Source organism: Tursiops truncatus, chromosome 14 (assembly GCF_011762595.2).
Source record: "Tursiops truncatus isolate mTurTru1 chromosome 14, mTurTru1.mat.Y, whole genome shotgun sequence".
Taxonomy (NCBI): Eukaryota; Metazoa; Chordata; class Mammalia; order Artiodactyla; family Delphinidae; genus Tursiops; species Tursiops truncatus.
In genome coordinates, this window is record NC_047047.1 from 27,574,100 (window position 1) to 27,595,277 (window position 21,178).

The 21,178-nt window shown below is 36.3% G+C and overlaps 1 protein-coding gene across 13 annotated transcripts in view; it reads left to right on the top strand.

Annotated features, from left to right (window-relative positions):
- EXOC6B (exocyst complex component 6B) overlaps positions 1-21,178 on the top strand; it is a 710,711-nt gene that overhangs the window by 90,322 nt on the left and 599,211 nt on the right. For 11 of the 13 annotated variants that reach the window (XR_012325650.1, XR_012325649.1, XM_033838288.2 and 8 more), the window contains 3 exons: positions 680-770; positions 883-928; positions 14,018-14,222. Coding sequence is in view for 11 of the 13 variants with exons in the window: in XM_033838288.2 (XP_033694179.1) it covers positions 680-770; positions 883-928; positions 14,018-14,222 (342 nt within the window). In the remaining 2 variants the exon portion in view is untranslated. The remainder of the gene's footprint in view (positions 1-679; positions 771-882; positions 929-14,017; positions 14,223-21,178) is intronic. The other 2 variants (XM_073791256.1, XM_033838294.2) reach the window with 2 other exon arrangements.

The following is a 21,178-nucleotide window of genomic DNA, read 5'->3' on the forward strand; positions in this document are numbered from 1 at the left end:
ACTTTTAGGAAAGGGTATGGGATAAATACTACAAGAGGCCATGTAGATTATTGCTTTTTAAAAATTTGTCTCACATATTTTAAGTTTTTGCAAAGAATGCAGTTTCTTCTAGTTTTATTGTGGTATGACTTCAGATGGAAGACTTTAAAATGTTGTGAGAAGAAAAGTGAGTTACTCTTCATTAAACTGGAACTCTTGGAAAAGCCACAACTTCTAACTGTGTGGTTTATTTGTTGAAATACAGATTTAGTTGCAGATTATTTTCAAGATTCATTTGAAGCTGTATAGGAAGAACTGTTTTCCTCTAGGAGTCTAGCACTGATGACAGAAATATAGGATCTTCTTAGAAGATTGATGAAATATAAATCATGAAGAGTCTGAAGAGGGTGTGGAGCAAATATGCATGCTTTTTCTTTTCTCCTGGATAGCCCCTGAATTTTAAGATTTCATTTCACCTAGCCTTTTCTAATGTAGTATGTATGCATCTTGGGGAGAAAGTGGGAAACCATACAGGGATGTTTTACTGGTTGAGAAAGGCAGTTCCGTAGTCCACTTGGCAGATCTTACTATGAAACTGTCTGGGATTTTCTGATGAATTGAACATAGGGTGGAAAAATGTGACTGAAAGCTTTTTATTTACAGCTGTTGGCATAATTCAGTTTTTTCCCCTCTTGCTAAGCTGGTAATAGCAATGGAAGAGCTGAAGCAGTGTCGACTACAACAGAGAAATATTTCTGCCACTGTTGATAAATTAATGCTGTGTCTTCCAGGTGAGGAACTGGAAATAGAATAGAATTCTTGATGCAATTCCTTTAGCTTTAATTAGTCTTTTCACTTTCTCTAAATAATGCTTGTGTGCTCTTTTTCCCCTTCTCTTTCAAGTCCTGGAGATGTATAGCAAACTGAGGGACCAGATGAAAACTAAAAGGTAAGATATTTTTTTGTTGAATACTTTGTATTATCTAAAATTTCTGTTATTTAGAATTTTTTTAAAAGTCCATATTTAGCATAACCTTTCAAAAAATAATTAAGTCCATATAACATCTTCTCTTGCCTTTTGTATATCTATTGATTCATCCTGAGAGTTATTTACATATGCTGATGTATTTTGTCATGTATTATGTTTAATAAAAAACACTACACGTAGTTTGATTTTTAGAAGACCCAGCTTTTTAGGGGAAAAGCATGTAACTGTTTTAGTGATAGTTAATTTGAGAAACATGCTTTGGTTTAGTATTATAGTAGAAAAAATAGTTACTGGTTTTGCTGGGGTGGATCAGTCAGGGTTCTCCGTTGAAATAGAACCAGTGGTGTGTGTGTGTGTGTGTGCAGAGAGAGAGAGAGAGAGAGTGATTTTTTTAGCAAATTGGTTCACATGATTATGGAGGTCCAAATCTGCATAGTAGGCTGATAGGCTAGTGTCAGGGAAGAGTAACTATTGTTGCCTGAGTCTGAAGGCAGTCTGCTGGCAGAATTCCGTCTTCCTCTGGGGAGTTTAGTCTTTTTCCTATCAAGGCCTTTAACTGATTTAACGAGGCCCACCCACATTATGGAGAATGTTCATCTTTACTCAGTCTACTGATTTAAGTGCTAATAATCTCATGTAAAAAAATAACTTCACAGAAATATCCAGAATAATATTTGACCAAATCTCTGGGTACTATGGCCTAACCAAGTTGATATATAAAATTAACCATCACAAGGAACAAGGTCAAGGTTAAGTTCAGAGGAGTCTTTTCCTGTGTGTTATTTTCATCTGGTTTTATTCCACAGGAAACTTGATAGTGACCTTTGGCTCTTCTTCCCAAACTAGAGTAAGCATCTCCACCCTCTCTGCCCTGGAGTACCCTGTGGTATGATGGGGGTATGTGAAGCTATAAGATAAACAGGACACATCTTCCTGGAATGTTAATTTTACCTAGTTTTGAGGGGAAAAGTATGGAATTAAAATGTATTTAATACTGAAATAAGATTAAAAATATTGTGAATAAAAATGATAAATTCTCAAGAATTTTAACATTAAAGCATGAGGCATCAATATTTTTGGAATTTCTTAAGATTATTTCCCAGACTGCCTTCTCCCTGGGAGGATACATTCATATAAGAGAACATAGGTTGAACAGTATGAGAAATTCTGTTCAGTGAGATAGAAAGTAATATTATTTCCCTGATAACCTTTTTGTGAAGTTCTAAAATTATAGAAAATTACAGAGATTAAAAAAAAGCTTCAGTATCAACTTCTCTGAATTAACAGATAGCAACAATTCCAGTTTTGATTCATATATATGTAAATATTTATGACATATATATAAACACATATGGACAGAAAGAGGTAAAATGTACATTTTAAAAAATTATAGATAAAACTCATATCCCCTTCCTCAGTCCTATCCCTTTCCCTACTCTGTTGGGGAAACTAGTATCATAAATTTGGTGTGTCCTTCTAGTCCATGTTTTTAATACCCATAAATCATATGTTGTATTTTGTGTTTTTAGAAACATTTACATGAATAGTTCTCAGTCCTTGTTTTTTTGAGAATCATTCATTCAATAAAAATGAATTGAGTACTTACTGTGTTGTTAGGCATTGCTCTTAGTGCTGGGAATATAGCTCTGAACAAAATAGACAAAAATATCTGCTGCTGTGGGGCTTACGTATTAGTGGAGAGCTTTTAAATTTATGTATAGAGATCTAGTTCACTTATTTTAATTGCTGTATAGTAGTCCCATTATATGAACAACCCACATTTCTCCTCTTAATTTGAGTGGCTGTCATAAGTACTGTTCACCAGTATTTCTAGCTCAACCTTTTTCTGGCACAAAGAGTAGGTTTATATGTCTTGGGCTCCTTTGAGCTGTATCAACACTGCACACTGAGTTGCCCTCCTATATTGTATCCTCCTTACTCTACTTGGGCTCTCATACCCTGTGTTATGCTTCTGTCTTCCCTGAATGCCCTCCTCATCCCTCTTTGGCTCTGACATTCCATGCAATGCTGCCTTCCTATACAGACAGTCTTACCTCACTAGGTCTCTTGTATCCCATGCTGGTCCATCTTACCCCTCACCCACCAGTATGAATGCTCTCATTTATATAGGTCTTCTTTAATTTTTTTCAGCAATGTTTTTAGTTTTTAGTGAATGTCTTATCTTTTGTCATATTTATCCCTATTATTTTGTATTTTTTGATGCTTATTTTAAATGGTATTGCTGGGGCTTCCCTGGTGGCCCAGTGGTTAAGACTCTGCCCTTCCAATGCAGGGGGCATGCGTTTGAATTCTGTTCAGGGAACTAAGATCTCACATGCTGCAGCAGTGCAACCAAAAAAATTTAAAAAAAATGCTGTTGCTTTTTAAATTTCAATTTTCAGTCATTAATTACTAGTATACTATTAAATTTGTATATTTATCTTGTATTCTGCAACCTTACTAAATCACTTACTAATTCTAGTAGCATTTTTGTGTATTCCATTGGATTTTCTATGTAGCTGATTATCTTGTCTACAAATAAAGACAGGTATATTTCTTTCTTTCCAATTGGGATGCTTTCTTTTTGGTTTGGTTTTCTTGTTTTACTGAACTGGCTAGAGCCTCCAGTACAATGTTGAATAGAAGTAGTGAGAGTAGATATCTTTGCCCTGTTCCTGATCTTAGGGGGAAAGCATTTAACCATTAAGTCATATATGTTAGATACAGTCTTTTTGTACATGCCATTTAGAAGGCTGAAGAAGTTCCCTTCTAATTCTAGTTGTTGAAAGTTTCTATCAGGAATGAATATTGTTTTTGTCAAATGCTTTTTCTATGTCAGTGAGATGATCATATGTTTTTTTTTATATTTCTTTTTTAGTTTATTAATATGATAAATTATATTGAATGTTAAACCAAACTTGCATTCATGGAATAAATCCCACTTGGTCATGGTAAATTATCCTTTTAAATATGATGTGGTATTTGATTTGCTAAAATTTTGTTGAGGAGTTTTGTATCTATGTTCATGAGAAATACTTGTCTGTAGTTTTGTTTTTTGTAATATCTTTGTTTTTGGTATCAGATTAATGCTGGCCTCATGAATAACTTGGAAAGTTTTCCCTCTTTGGTTTTCCAGAAGAATTTGTGCAGTGTTGGCAATTACCTTCCTTAAATATTTGGTAGAATCTAACAGTGAAACCACTTGGCCTTGGAGATTTGTTTGTTTTTGGTGAGAAAGTTGTTAACTGAAAATTTAATTATAAAAATAAATACATGGCTGCTTGCATTTTGTGTTTCTTGAGTAAATTTTGCTTATTTGTATCTTTCAAATAATTTGTCCATGTCATCCAAGTTTTTGAATTCCTTAACAAAAGTTATTCATGATATTCCTGTATTATTTTAACAGTGTAGGATCTATAGTGATACTTTCTCTTTCATTGCTTATGTTGATAATTTGTCTTTTCTCTCTTTGTTTCTGTCTCTGTCTCTCTGATTATTTTGGCTAGAGGTTTGTCAATTTTGTGATTTTTTTGAAAATAGTAATTTAGGTTTTATTGAGTTTTTTTTCCTTGTTTTTCTATTTTACTGATTTTCACTGGTATCTTTAGTATTTCCTTTCTCCTGCTTACTTGGGGTTTAATTTGCTCTTACAAATTGAAGTATAGTTGATTTACAATGTTGTGTTAGTTTCAAGTGTACATCAAAGTGATTCAGTTATATATATATATATATATATATATATATATCTCATAATATATATCTCATATTTTCTTTATCCATTCATCCCTTGATGGACACTTGGGTTGCTTCCATGTCTTGGCTATTGTAAATAATTTGCTCTTTTTTTAGCTTTATTAGGTGGAGGCCTAGGGCATTGATTTTGGTTCTGTTTTCTAATGTAGCCGTATAAAGCTGTACATTTCTCTCTAAGCAGTGTTTTGACTGCATCTTACATGTTTTCTGATGTTGTGGGTTTTTTTTTTACATTTATTTCAAATATTTTCTAATTTCTTTTGTAATTTTTAGAATTTATTTCACCAACTTATTTAGAAGTTCATTGGTTAATTTCTAAATATTAGGGGATTTTCCAGATTTATCAAAATTGATTTGTAATTTCACTTCATTGTGTTCATAAATGTAAAACGTATGATTGCAACCTTTTATATATTTTGAGACTTGTTTTACGCCCCAGCATATGGTCTGTTTTGGTGAAAATTACATACACACTTCAAAATAATATATATTGTTATTGAGGAGAGCATTCTTTAACTGTCATTTAGATATACTTGGTGCTGTGCAGGTTTTCTCTATCCTTATGATTTTGTATTTGTTATTTGTTGACAGAGGAGTGTTGAAGTTGCCTATTATAACTGGCTTTGCATATGTCTTCTTTCTGTTCTTTCAGTTTTTGCTATGTGTATTTTGAAGCTCTCTTATTGGATGCATATACATTAAGCATTGTTGTATCTTCTTGACGAAAGGACCCATTTGTAATTATGGAAGGTTCTTCTTTATCCCTGAAATATGTGTTGTTTTTCTTTTTTTCTTTTTTTCTGAAATATGTGTTGTTTGGTATTAATGCAGCCAGCCACTGCTGCTTTCTTTTTAATTTTTACATTGTCTGTTTTTAATATCCTTTTTTCTAAAATATTCTTAACAGCTTCATTGAGACACAGTTTACCTACTTTTCACTTCATTCATTTAATGTATACAATTCAGTGGCTTTTAGTGTAGTCAGAGTTCTGTGACCATCACCACAATCAATTGTAGAATGTTTTTATTCTTCACAAAAGAAACTCTGAGCCCCCTGGCCATCAGCACACAATTTTCTCCTGTCCCCTGCCCCCCTTGCCAGCTACTGGGAACTACTGATTTATTTTCTGTTTCTTCAGATTTGCCTATTCTGGACATTTCATATAAATGGAATCATATAATATATCGTTCTTTGTGATTGGCTTCTTTCATTTAACATGATGTTTCCAAGGTTAATCCATGTTGTACCATATATCAGTATTTCATTTCTTTTTTAAATTAATTAATTAATTAATTTTGGGCTGCGTTGGGTCTTCATTGCTGCACACGGGCTTTCTCTAGTTGCGGTGAGCGGGGCCTACTCTTCGTTGTGGTGTGCGGGCTTCTCATTGCGATGGTTGCGGAGCACGGGCTCTATCTAGGCACGTGGGCTTCAATAGTTGTGGCACGTGGGCTCAGTAGTTGTGGCTTGTGGGCTCTAGAGTACAGAGTAGTTGTGGCGCACGGGCTTAGTTGCTCTGTGGCATGTGGGATCTTCCCAGACCAGGGCTAAAACCCATGTTCCCTGCACTGGCAGGCGGATTCTTAACCGCTGCACCACCAGGGAAGTCCCATCTCTTTAATTGCTGAATATTCCACTGTATGGATTTACCACATTTTATTTATCCATTCATTAGTTGATGAGCATTTGGGTTGTTTACAATTTTGGGTTTTTACAAATAATGCTGCTATGCATTTTTGTTTACAGGTTGTTGTATGGACATATGTTTTCATTTCTCTTAGCTATATACACCTAGGAATGAAATTTTGCTGGATCATGGTAACTCTGTTTATCCATTTGAGGAACTGCCAGCCTGTTTTCCAAAGCAGCTGTGCCATTTTACCTTCCCCCAGCAGCATATGAGGATTCGATTTTCTGTACATCCTAGCCAATACTTATTACTGTCTGTCTTTTGATTATGGCCATCTTGGTGGGTGTGAAATGCTATCTCGTTGTTCACCTTAATTTTGAAATATATTTTTGGTGGGCATATAATTCTAGGTTTATAGATTCATTAGTTCTTAAGATATCATTTTTTTGTCTTCTGGCTTATGTAGTTTCTGAGGGAGAAGTATATGAACAGCCTTAACTTTTTTGTCACTCTACTTAATGTGTCTTTTCTCCAGCTGTTTAAAAACTTTTGTCTGTATAATTTGTTCTCAGCAATTTGATTTTGATATGCTTTGGTGTAATATGTTTGTATGCATGAATGTGTGTGTATATTTATACTGCTTGTGGTTTGTTTAGTTGCTTGGTTTTTTTTTGAAATTTTCATAAAATCTGGAAGATGTTCAGATATTATTTTTCCAAACCTTTTTTTTGTCCTTTTTCCATCCTCATTCTGAGACTTCAGTTATATCTATGTTGGACAACTTCACATAATCCCACAGGTGACTTGAGGATCTTCTTTTTCTCCAGTCTTTTTTCTTTGTGCTTTATATGGGATAGATTTTATTGCTGTGTTCTTTCTTTTTCATTGTCTAATCTTTTAATCTTATCCAGTGAAATTTTCATTTCAGATGATATATTTTTCATCGTTAGGAGTTCCATTTAGTTTTTTATGTTTAATTTCTTTTGTTAGTTTTGCATCTTTAAAAAATACCTGTAACAGAGCTCTAATTTCTGTTTTTATGTACTTCTTTGCTAGTTCTGTCACTTCTGGTATTTTGGATTTCTCTGAAGATTATTTTGTTTTTCCTAGTTACATGTCATTTTTTTGGTTCTTATCATGTCTTATAAGTTTTGATTGGATAATTGTCATTATATTATGTTGTTGAGTGTCTGGATTTTGGGGAGCTTTTTTTTCTTAGAGGGTGTTGGTCTTTGTTTTGGCAAATAGTTTAGTTGTTTTCAGATCCACTTGATCCCAATCCCATCAGACCCCATTTTTAAGCTTTGGTAGGCCCTCCTTCATTCCAGGGGTTGCTGTGGGTAGTATTCATCTACTTTGAAAAACTCAGAAACCCCCAGGGACTCTTCACTTTGGCTGTTCAGAGTTCAGATGTTTCTCTGTCTTGTCTGAGTTCCTTGAAGTGTTTTTCTTACATCTTGCTGCTGTCTGTCTGTCTCTCCTTCCTTGCCTTTTCTCCCTCCCTTCTCTTCCTTCTCTTCCTTCCCTCCCTTCTTTATGCCTGTTCATGCAGAATTTCACTTTTCCTATGCCTGGCCTAGTACTTAGCAAAGACTCAAGGGAACCCTTATGTAAATTTCTGCATCTTTTTTCTGCATTGCTTCTTTTTTTTTTTTTTTTTTTTTTTTTTTGGAATTCTGCTGCACAACCTTAAGGTGCACAAGCTTTCCTGAACTCCTGTCTCTGATGCTAACTCTGCTAAGTTGTTGGGCTCTGTTTGGGTTTTCTCTGACTGTGTCCATGATCTAGAAATCACATTCAGTCAGATAACCCAGATAACTATTTTTTATTTTACTTATTTATTTTTTGGCTGTGTTGGGTCTTTGTTACTGCGCCTGGGCTTTTTCTAGTTGTGGTGAGCAGGGGCTACTCAACGTTGCGGTGTACGGGCTTCTCATTGCAGTGGCTTCTCTTGTTGCGGAGCACGGGCTCTAGACGCATGGGCTTCAGTATTTGTGGCACATGGGCTCAGTAGTTGTGGCTCACGGGCTCTAGAGTGCCGACTCAGTAGTTGTGGAGCACGGGCTTTGTTGCTCAGAGACATGTGGGATCTTCCTGGACCAGGGCTCGAACCCATGTCCCCTGCTTTGGCAGGCGGATTCTTAACCACTGTGCCACCAGGGAAGCCCCCCAGATAACTATTAAATTCACCTTGTTTGTTTCTCTTTTTTCGGAGATCACAGTTCTGTGTTACTTGATGTTCACTATGTGAAAGCAGTTGTTTTATGTATTTTAGCCAGTATTTTACTTCTTAAGAGTGAGAGTTCATGTCTGTTCTTTGTTATTCCTTAATGGCTGGAAGCCTAGTTATTTTTTTTTTAAGCTATAAATACTCATTATACTACTAGGTTTTATGTTCCCTGAGGAAAGATATCTGACCATCTTTCTAGCTCTAGCACATAGAAGGGATTAAATATTTCTTAATGATGCTCTTTAATTAGGAAAGACACTAATATTTTCTGTGCAGAAAGATTTTGTTTTATATTCTTATCATACTCTGAATTTTAAGAAATTTCTCATGGGTAGTTGTAATCCACTTTGAAAGATTACTTATTAGAATTTTAAAAACCATCATTGCGAACGAGTTCCATACCATGACAAAAAAGTTCCAAAATTTAATTTGCCTAGAATCAACATCCCTCTTCTCAGGATAGCATTCAACCATGTCTAAGTTATTCTGACCTTAAGTTATCCAATTTTTAGGATTATTTAGACATCTTTTCCTGCCTTATTTTAAAAAATTTCTTGGTTTTATTTCATTTACTTTCTTTCTGCTCACATCTCTATTAGGGAGCCTGCATGCGGTGGGGGGAGGGGGAGAGCTAGCACATTTGGCTTTTGATTCAGTTTTAATGTTTAGAGGTTGTCAAAAGTAATGTCAAAATCTTGTTTTAGATTTCCATGGCCCCTGGAAATAGAATTCTTTTCTTTTGGTGTCTGCTATAGAGGTGTTTAATTGGCTGTCATTCTTTAACCTGTCACTGATATTGAAGTACACTAGAAATTTGAATGAATCTTATTGATCTGTTACAGTTGGAGTATGAGTGTGTTAGGGAAAGGACAATGGGGAAATAAAGTAACATTCTTTATTGCCAGAAATCACTGGGTTTTGTACTAATTAGCCTTGAAAAATGTGGAGTTATTTGACAGACCAGATGTTTTCACTGTGCAGCCATGTGTCTCATCAGTGAATGTGCCTTGTGTCTGCAGGCAACATTGTTAGATTTTTCTCATTCTATAAACAATGTTCCAAAATATAACTAAACCCTAAAGTGTGTTTATCTTTTTGGCTTAATTTCTAGGTTTATATCCATTCTAAAGTTTCTCTCTAGAGGAAATGCATTTTATTGCACATAGCTCTTTGTACCTAATTGTAGTATAAACACCATTCTGTTTATACTAAACCATGTGAATTGTATTGTTTGTGAGTCTGTAAAATTTTAATAAAAGCAACCATTTCAGATTAAACTATATTTGTAATTTTATTTCTTAATTTAGGGGAAATAATTCTTTCTTCCCTTCATTTATTTGGACTAAGATTTTGATTTTTGGAACACAGAAGGGAAAAACATAAGCAAAGAAAACAAGTAAATCCAACCTCTAATCTTTAGTGTTTGTGGTATTACGTGCATTGGAGTAAGAAGAGTTTAAGTATCTCCCATGGAATTCATTCTTAAAACCTGAAATAGAACTATAAGTCTTTTACTTACAGGATCAAAACTGAGTTTTTCCTATACTAAATATGGGAAATGTAGAAATTAAAAACGTGAAGACGAAAACTATTACCCATAATGTTCCTATCCAAAGGAAAGAAAAATCATGGTTAACATTTTTGTATATATTTTCTTAGTCATTTTCTATGTACTTATATTTGTGTGTGTGTTTATATTTAGTACTGTGTAGCTCGTACATACATATGTATACATAATTTACACATGTATAATATTTGTAATTTTGAAAAACATTATCATACTTGTAAGTTCAATTTTTTTGAAATAATTTTCACTCAACAATATTGTAAACACTTCGCTGTTTTATTATTCTTTGAATATACATAGGTACTACATGGATATATCATAATGCGTTTAACCAATTCCTTGTTAATAGACTTCTAGATTAGTTTTTTATTTGTTAATATAAATAACTACAGTTCAAGAGGCTTATACATATTTTTGTACATGTAATTTTTTTGTGGGGGAGAATGCAACTGCTTAGAATACTTGTTTGGTGAGATTTTTCATTGAAAACGTGAATCATTAATATAAATATGTTTATCAGCAGGCTGTGAATTCTCATTTATTAAAACCCCTGATAATAATATCCATTATTTTTTAAGAAATTGTTGGCAGTTTGAGTGACAAAATTTTATTTTTTATTTTCATTTCTTCACATCAGTTCAACTTTTTTTTTTTCGTGTTTGCCATTTTGGGGGCTCTTTTGTGGCTTTTCTTCGTTCATTGCTTAAAAAAAAATCCCTCAAAAAAATCTAATGTGTCTGATATTAATATAGCCATTCAAGCACTTTTATGGTTACTTTTGGGGTATATCTTATTCTAGCTTTTACTTCAGTCTGTTTGTATCTGTGATTCTAAAGTGGGTTTCTTGTAAGCAACGTATAGTTGGATCATGCTTTTTTTTTTTTTTTTTGCGGTACGCGGGCCTCTCACTGTTGTGGCTTCTCCCGTTGCGGAGCACAGGCTCCGGACGCGCAGGCTCAGCAGCCATGGCTCACAGGCCTAGATGCTCTGCGGCATGTGGGATCTTCCCGGACTGGGGCACGAACCCGTGTCCCCTGCATCGGCAGGCGGACTCTCAACCACTGCGCCACCAGGGAAGCCCAGGATCATGCTTTTTATATTATTTACTTATTTTTAATTTTTATTTATTTTTTTGAAGATGTTGGGGATAGGAGTTTATTAATTAATTAATTTATTTTTGCTGTGTTGGGTCTTCGTTTCTGTGCGAGGGCTTTCTCTAGTTCTGGCAAGCGGGGGCCACGCTTCATCGCGGTGCGCGGGCCTCTCACTATCGTGGCCTCTCTTGTTGCGGAGCACAGGCTCCAGACTCGCAGGCTCAGTAGTTGTGGCTCACGGGCTTAGTTGCTCCGCGGCATGTGGGATCCTCCCAGACCAGGGTTCGAACCCGTGTCCCCTGCATTAGCAGGCAGATTCTCAACCACTGCGCCACCAGGGAAGCCCTATTTTTTATTTTATTTTAGCCGCATTGTGCGGCATGCGGGATCTTAGTTCCCCAACCAGGGATTGAACCCATGCCCCCTGCGGTGGAAGCATGGAGCCTTAACCGCTGGAACGCCAGGGAAGTCCCTGGATCATGCTTTTTAAATTCTGTCTGACAGTGTCTGCCTTTTGAACATGTTTTTTTTTTTTTTTTTTAATTTTATTTATTTATTTATGGCTATGTTGGGCCTTCTCTGCTGCATGCAGGCTTTCTCTAGCTATGGCGAGCAGAAGCCACTGTTCGTTGCTAGGGCATGTGGGATCTTCCCAGGCCAGGGCTCGAACCCGTGTCCCCTGCATTGGCAGGCAGACTCTCAACCTTCACGCCACCGGGGAAGTCCCTGAACATGTATTTTTAATTTTTTTATTTTTTTGCGGTACACGGGCCTCTCACTGTTTTGGCCTCTTCCGTTGCGGAGCACAGGCTCCGGATGCGCAGGCCCAGCGGCCATGGCTCACGGGCCCAGCTGCTCCGCGGCATGTGGGATCTTCCCGGACTGGGGCACAAACCCGTGTGCCCTGTATCGGCAGGTGGACTCTCAACCACTGCGCCACCAGGGAAGCCCCAGTGTCTGCCTTTTGATTTGCGTGCTTATTAGTCCATTTGCATTTAATATAATTATTAATATGGTTGGGTTTTGCTCTTTACTTTCTATGTTTTTCATGTCTTTTTTGTTCTTATTTATCTTTTACTCCTTTTTTGTATTATTTTGTAGTATACTATTTTAATTCTTCCGTAAACCTTTTAATGTATTTTTTGAGGTTTTTTTTCTTTAGAGGTTACTCTGTGGATTATAATCTTCTTCATTTGTCACAGTCTACTTTAGGTCATTGCTCGTGTAGTTTTGATATAATATATAGAAGTAGTTTTGCTTTCATCTTAGCTCCATTTCTTCCCTCTTCTTTTGTGCTATTGTTGTCATTTATATTATATCTCTATATTTTATAAACCCAACAATACAGTGTTATAATCATTGCTTTAAAAACTATTGTCTTTTACTGATAGTCAAAGAAGAAAAGAGAAAAAACCCCACATTTATTCAGTCTTTTATATTTAGCATATATTTACTCTTTCCTATATTCTTCATTTTTTTTCCTCTGAATTCAAGTTACTATCTGCTATCATTTCCTTTCTGGCTTTCTTTAGTATTTCTTGTAAGGCAGATCTGCTAGCAAGGAACTCTATTAGTCTTTGTTTATCTGGGAATATAATTCATTTTCATTTTTAAAGGCTAGTCATCAGCTAATGGTTGGTCCTGGGTGCTCAAAGAAACTTGAGCTGAGAAAGGTGTCTACCCTTTGTTAGTGGACTTGTATGTGGGTTAGGGAGTGTGTTCAAAATTCAGGCAAGTTTTCAAGTCTGCTGAGCTTTTATATTCTGCCAAGCCTTCTCCTATGTGCAGGCCTGCAGTCTCCTAGTCAGCTAAGGATGTGTGGAGTGCTTAGGCCCTTTTAGGTGTCCCCTGCATTTGTGCACAGCTTCTCAGTCAGCTAGGGATATTCAGAGAGCTATCAGGTTATTCTATGGGTCTCTTATTTCCAGGACTTCCCTGTTAAGTTTTTGGTTAGTCCTCCAGTCTGCTCTTTGTTCCAACCTAGACGAACTTCAGCCCATTAGAGCTGGAGGTTCCCCCCACTCTCTTCCTTTTTTAAAATGAGTTTGCTACTTTTCCTAACAACACCACTCCATATAAGATTTTCACCCTCTGCTCCAAATCATGTCAGCCCCTAACTGAAGAGAAGCTGCTGATTTTCCTGACAAGCCATAACCAGTGATGGGGTGAGGGGAGGTGGAGAGGGTGATGGAGGTAGCCCCAGGCAAGAATACCACAAAGTCCCTCTCTATTTAGCAGTTTTCATGAATAAACCCTTCTCAATTTGTTGTTCTCCTCTGCAGAGTCCTTTCCAATTTCCGGAATCTTGAAATGGTTGTTTGGGACAGTTTTGTCTAGTTTATATTTGCTTTTTGGGTAGAAGATTTGCTAAGCTCTTCTGTGTGCCATAGTTGGAAGTCTATCCTTGGGTACTTTATTTTATGGGATGATTTTTGTGGCATTGATATGATCATTTTATATTTCCCTTTATTTATTTTTTCCTAGCAATGGCCTTTATTCTTTATGTAATGAGTTTCATTGGTGGATTTTCAAAGTTTTCTGTATTCTTGGGAAAAATCTTTTTTTGATTATAATTTATTAAGTCCTGTAATATATATATTGATTTTTAATAATTTTACATTAATTTTTCCATTCATGTTTTTATTGAAACTTAATCCTGGATTTGTCTTAATGTACAGTGAAAACTAATTCAGGCTAGAAATTTTGCCTGAGGAATATATCTGTGGCCCTAAAGAAGACTGAGTTGAGCTAAAGGTGATGCAATTCCTTTTATAGGCATTATCCTGCACTGAAAACTCTGGAACATCTAGAGCATACCTATCTGCCTCAAGTAAGCCATTATCGATTCTGCAAGGTGATGGTGGACAATATCCCCAAGCTTCGAGAAGAAATTAAGGATGTTTCTATGTCTGATCTCAAAGACTTTCTGGAGAGTATCCGCAAACATTCAGACAAAATTGGAGAGACTGCCATGAAGCAAGTAGGTCTTGGGTTTATGATAGGTTGGCCAATGACTTTGCAAGTATTCTGTTAAACACAGATTTCTTTTTGCTAAATGTCTTAATTGTTTCTTGTCATTTTAGGGAAGTCCTTCATCTTTATGGGAACACATGATTTTAAAATATCTTTTATTTTCTTAGCAGAGCAGTGAATTATTTACTAGTATATTGTTTTGCTCTGTGAATATTCAGTACATACTGATTGATTGTGATGGTTTATATTGGTGCTTTGAAGAGGCTTTTCTGTTTTTTGAATACTTTTCTTGACTTTGGGTATGATTTGAAGCCCAAGATTTTTTTTCCCCCCAAGATTTTTAAAAGTTCTTTCTAGTTAATGAGCTAAATTGTGCTGCAGGTACCTTTGGTTGATTATTTACTATGTAATTAAGCAAGATGTCATGTTATATATGAATATTTCTATAACTGTTATTTCTGATATCAATGGGTATCAATGAAAAAAGACCTTTTGGGAAATGCTGGGAATTATGATCACAGAAAGGAATTTGTTTATAGCTTATAAATTAACAATGTGTTGAAAGTGTTTTGATTTTTTTCTTTCAATAACTTCATCTCTAAGTTATGAAAGCCACAAGGAACGTCCAGAAGTACTTTGTCGTTATGAATAAAGAACAGTAATAATTTGCAGTATTACTTGCTCTTTTGAAATTTAAGTCACACTGCTTTTATTAAAATTTCTCAGTATACCTTATGATGTAACCTGTAACAATAAGTAGAAGATCCAGCTGTTTATGGAAAGTCTTTTTTGGTTCTATAAACAACTGTGTTCTTGAATAAGTCATTTGTAGTTCTTAATTCTGTGAGGAATGAGGGAGTAGGTCATATTTTTGGTCTCAACTAGCCTTGGTAATCTTTTAGATATGTCTTTGATTCTGCAAAAGAGATCTGCCTCTTTGGAAATCCCTTTCCTAAGGGAATACACATATTCTTTTCCCAATTCTTCTTTTAATTTCCTTATTGTTATACTTTACGAAGTGGAAAGCTTAAAACTAGTTGATGATAAACCCTGATGGAAATAATCATATCATGTCATTTTTTTTAGTGATGAAGAAACAAAATTAATCATTGAAAATACACTTTTGCCTTGCTGTGTATATTTTGAGTACAGGAATGAAGGTATCTTGTAAGACAAGTCTTTATTGTGGTTGACAAATTTTTACTAATTTTTCAAAATATACAAGAGTATAGTACAAAGTTGCTTTTTCTAGGCCTTTGCTTGAGAAATTACTTCCTTTTTGGTGAAAGAGAGGATTCCATGAAGAATATTGTTATTTCATTTAATGTGAGATATCTGGTCTCTCCCCTAATTATCTGAAGAAATTAAGGCCTAGGCCAGGGAAGTGATTTGCTCAAGTTCAGACAGCTTGTAAAGGTCAGATTCTGTAGTAGAATTCAGATTAGACTGAGATGAATTTGTCTGCTATGGCACTCAAAATGTGTAAACTGTTAACTGTTGGCTGTATTTTTGTCATTTAAAGAAACGGTGAAGAAACCTTTCGTGAATTCAGGACTTTTTAATTAACTGATAACCCTTTATTCCTCCTATAGCATTTTTCATCTCAAGTATAGCTCTTATTGCATGTATTACTATCCTATGCTATGGGATATATAAGATCATTGAATAAAGATATCTTACACATTTTAAAATCTTGTAGTACCTAAAAAGTAAGGAAAGTAGGAGGGAGAGAAACTACCATATACTTTGTACGTAGTAGGTGTTCAGTACATATTTGTTTGAATTCATGGATGTTAGAAAAGAGGGAGAGATCTGGTTTATTTCTCACTTATGTCAAGCCCAAAATGATGTTTCTGATTTGTGATGGTTTTCTTTGCAATGGTGATTTAAGGAAAGTTTCCATTATATGGGTCTGTCATTTTTAATATGGTTTTGAAGATTGCTGCAAAAGGGGAAAGACCAAAGAGTATTGCATGTGGTAGGGTTTTTAAGGGCTAGGCATGGATGTGACACATCACCACTTTTCTGATTTCACTGGCCAGAACTTAATAACATGGCCATAGCAACCTGTAAGAGATGCTGGGGAATATAATCTCACTCTGTCTAAGAGAAGAACACAGTTTTGGTGCATAGTAGCTAGTCTCTGGCACAGTTCTACCCTTTTGGTCATCAAATATTTCTTCGCTCCTTTTTTTTAAAAAAATAAATTTAGTTATTTATGGCTGTGTTGGGTCTTCGTTGCTGCGCGTGAGCTTTTTCTAGTTGTGGCAAGTGGGGGCTACTCTTCATTGTGGTGTGTGGGCTTCTCGTTGTGGTGGCTTCTCTTGTTGTAGAGCATGGGCTCTAGGTGTACAGGCTCAGTAGTTGTGGCTCGTAGGCTCAGTAGTTGTGGCACACGGGCTTAGTTGCTCCGCTGCATGTGGGATCTTCCCGGACCAGGGCTCAAACCCGTGTCCCCTGCAGTGGCAGGGGGATTCTTAACCACTGCGCCGTCAGGGAATTCCATATCTGTTCACTCTTCCTCTCATCCATAGAACATACTTGTCCCTTCCCTAAGGAATACAACCCAATATCCCATCTAGTTACTACATCCATCTCAAAGTACGATACCTTCCAGGGATGCTCAGTACTCTCCATCAGATCCAGATGTGGCTCTTCAGTGGGCTGATGACCAGGAACTAAGATAGGTTATCTGCACCTGTGGCCCTCCCACCCTCAGTATACCATGGAGAAGCTAGAACAGAATAGCTACAACAAAAACTTCCATTTAGAAAAGGGAAGAACAGGAGATGTGCAGTATTACCTGCTTCATAGCAAATCATGTAATCCTTTTGGGCCATCATTGGGAAATCTTTCTGCCTTAGTAGTAGGGGAACTTCCTTGTCTAGATGTTGATTCTGTGGAAAGAACTCCTTTGCGCATTGTTCTCCTGGGCTCTTGGCTGCATCTTAGTTTTTCTTTCCCTATTTTTTTCTGTGTACATTTCTGAAGTGTGTGCTGGGGAATATACCTTCATTTGAAGATTTCTTTCTCTCTCTCTGTAGATATACACATACATCTACATTTACACTTATATCTACAACCACATTTATATCTCTATCTTTCAGTGCTTACTTTCTGCTTCTACAAGTTTAGGAGCCCAAGGGTTGTTTTAAGGTTCTGAACAGAGTTTTATTTAGTCCAGATTTGTGGGGTTTTGACATTACAGTTAACTCAAAACTTAGTAGACCTCTGATCTGTCTCTTTCCAATAGGTTCTATTTAGATACCATACCCACTGTTCTTTTCTAAATATAATTTTCAGGAATGATTTTTTTTCTTCTTCCCTGTTTGGGGAGGTAGTAGAGTTGGGGGAGCATAACCCTTGCCTCATGTCTCTTTCTTACTTAGGCCCTACTTGGAGGCTATATGAAATAACGGGTAAGAAAACCATACCTGAATCTAATTTTTGCCTCAGGATTAAGTCACTTTGTTCAAGAAGGTCTCCTTTGGACTTAATTGCTCAAAATTTACCATCTTTTTCTTTTACTATTTGGGATCTATATGTGTTCAGCTTTCTAACCCTCTGAGGCCCAAGTTTCTGGCCTTGTGCTATTCCCTGTAATTTCAGTTTTCAAAGTAGGAAATTCTGTGCTCATCGTTTTTGTGTAAAACCTTGGTAAAAGCAGAAAGCAAATGCCAATATACACTATAACTCTCTCTCTACATTCACATATAGAGCTACAGACCCAATAGACATGCGGTGTGCCTTTTCATTTATTACAGGTTCCGGTTTTGCCAGTTGTTTTGCCACTATATCACAGGGCTTTTCAGGCCTTTGACTTGCTAAATATATATTCTTGTGGCCTACTGCCTGACCTCTAAACTGGTGTCATTTATTTTAGGTTTTTTTTGTTATGGCAACACCATTCTTCCAATGCCAGTGCCTGTTTCTTTAAATAACGATGCCTGTTGTAATAGCTAAACTCTAAAATCTCACCGTAGAAATTTTATTTTTCGCTCATGTGACGTCCAAAATGGATGTTCCTGGTTGGGTAGCTCTTCTTTAAGTGACTGTGAAGGGATCCAGGACTCTTCCAACTTGTGGCTCTATCACTTCAACATGTGGCTTTCAATGTTACAGCAGTAGAGAAAAAAGTAAATAATGCCTGGAGATTTTTTTTTTTTAATTGACCAGGCTTGTAAGTGATACATATGACTGCTGCCAACATTACATCAGCAGAAGCTCATACACTGCAAGCGAGGATTAGAAATATAGTCTATCTGTGTGACCAGGAGAAAGAGGAAATACGTTTGGTGAATACCTAGCTAGTCTGCTACAACCTGCTATTACAGAGCTTAGAAAAATACATATTTCCGTGTCTCTTGTCTGTTTTTCTTCACAATTTCATCTCTTTGACATTTCTCCCCCATATGTTTGCTTTCTAATTTACTAATCCAGTTTTTAGCATTGTCTATGCCACTATTCAGAACTTCATCATCATCATCAGTTTTAGTTCAGCAACTGCAGTTTTGGCCTTAAAAATGTGTTCTTTTCCTTAAAAAAAATTCTAAGTAGCCTTTAGAATCATACAAGAAAACAGATTTGAAAATATCACTTAACATTGATAGTTGGTCTGGGAGCTTCTGGAAATTATGTAAATGATTGTGCTTTTTCTTGGTGGACATCTCCCGTTTTCTTTTTCCACTTACCCTATCCTGAGTTGCTGCATTGACCGATGGGTGGGGCTTTGTCCTTAGTACAATGAAATGATGGAGACAGTTGGTAGATTGGCTTATCTTTGGGATATACCAGTTAAACTACCAGAAGGACTCCACCCTAATTAGGGTTTAATGAGCAAATTTGGCTCCAGACTTTTACCTGAGATTATAATCTCAAACTGTTAGTTGTCCAATTTTATCAAGAGATATGATGCAAAAAATACTATTTGAGGATGATGCAAAAATAGTGTTTGAGGAAGACCTGAAGGATACGTAGTTTATACATTTCTCTGTATTCCAACTATTATATTGTCTCTGGATAAAGCTTTATCTGTAGGAAGCTTTTTGCTTTGATTACATGTGGGAGGCAGAATTCTAAGATGGTCCCCAGGATTCCTGCCCCCTGGTCTGTGCATCCTGTAAAATCCTCTCCCTTGAGCGTGTGAACCTAATATGTAAGGTGAGAACCTTTAAAAGAGGGTCTAGAGGTCAGATATAAAGTTAGAGAGATTAAAAACTGCAGCAGATGCTTTACTATTGGTCTTGAAGAAACAGAATGCCATGCTTTGGAGGGGGCCACACGGCAGGGAACTGTAGGCAGCCTTGAGTTGCTGAGAGCTATCCCCAGCCGACAGTCAGCAAGAAAATGGGGACCTGAGTTCTACAACCACAAGGAACTGGATTCTGCCAACAGTATGAGTGAACTTAGAAGACTGTGAGCTCCAGATGAAACCACAGACCTGACTGACATCATGATTTCAGCCTGTCAAGACCCTGAGCAGAAGGCCCAGCAAAAACATGTTGAACTCCTGACCCATGGAAACTTAGATAATAATTGTGTGTAGTTTCAAGTCACTAAGTTTATAGTAGTATGTTACACAGCAGTAGAAAACTAATACTCTCTGTTACTTTGGTCTTGAATAGAATTACTTTTTACTAAACTGTACATTTTTATTTTAATTTTGCCTTTGGGTCTAGGAAACAATGGTATAGTCAGTCTGGTTTAAAAGGTGTCAAGCTAGAAGTTTCTGAGTCTTTCACTTGTCTTCCAATATACAATACCTGGGAAGCTGCAGAAAAGTAAGAAAAATGTATAAGTATGAAAACTAGGATAGAAGTTCAATCATATAGCAGAATCTGAGGAGGAATTTAAAAATTGTCCATTCTACTGTGTATTACCATATCGAATTTTAAGTCAAGCGGTCTTATTTTACAAAAAAAAAACGTTTCATGTTCCTGTATATATCTTTTTAACATGGTATTGTAATGAAAGCATTTAATGGACCCACCTATGAGTCTGCCATGGGAAGTAGAGCCATAGTTAAAGCAAGTAGAAAAACCCTCCCTTTTATCCTATTCCATTTTCTGTGTTGATATTCTTACAGTGTGCTTCCAAAATACTGTGTATGTCTTATTTTTGAATAATCAACTTAGCTTGAACTGTTTTATAAAAAATGTCTAAAGTAGTTCTTCGTTAATTGTCTGCTGTTTTTTAGTTCTCCTTTTGAAATTGATTTCTGTAATTCACTTGTTATGGAATTGATTTGTGCAGGAGGGAAGTTCTGTATTTGTTATTTTGGTTAGTTTGCCTTAGGCTTTGTGGGACTAAATAACATTTGTAAGGTAAACATTCTTGGCTAGGTTGATTTCTATGTGGGGCCCTTTAACAAAGGGAAGGATTTACTTGCTTTTAAAATTCTAACTTGGCTTTGCCAAATTATATAGGTTATATGACTGATGCTTAGAAAAGGAACTGCTTGCTTATAAAAGAAATGGAAGGCTCCCCAGGCATTCTTCCTTTAGTAACTAGTTTTAAAGAAACTGCTCCTTGGGTGAGATTAACTGTCACCGTGGTTCTTTCAGCCCTTGACTTTCTTTGATTAAGTCTTGACTAGAGCAAAATGTGTTGTTTTATTTATTGTGTAGAACATCTTTGACTTAGATCAGGCATAGTACTACCAACTGAGTTCACATAGGCCATGCAATGACTGCCAAATAAAAGCATTATTGCTGTTGAAATCTCTTTTGCGCTGGATGCTATGCAAAACTTCCACAGAATATGGCCTTTGGAGTCAAAGAAGTTGGTGCTCACTTGGTTTGGTGTTCCTGGATTTACTTTTTCTTTTCTTTTCTTCTTGATTTTGGTATTTTTGTGTTTGTACTAATTCTTGCTCCTTATTCTTTGATGATATGGATGGCCTGCGGGTAAGGTGGGGGAATGTGAGAGCTGTGTTATATGGGATTCTTGAAGTAGGCAACAATC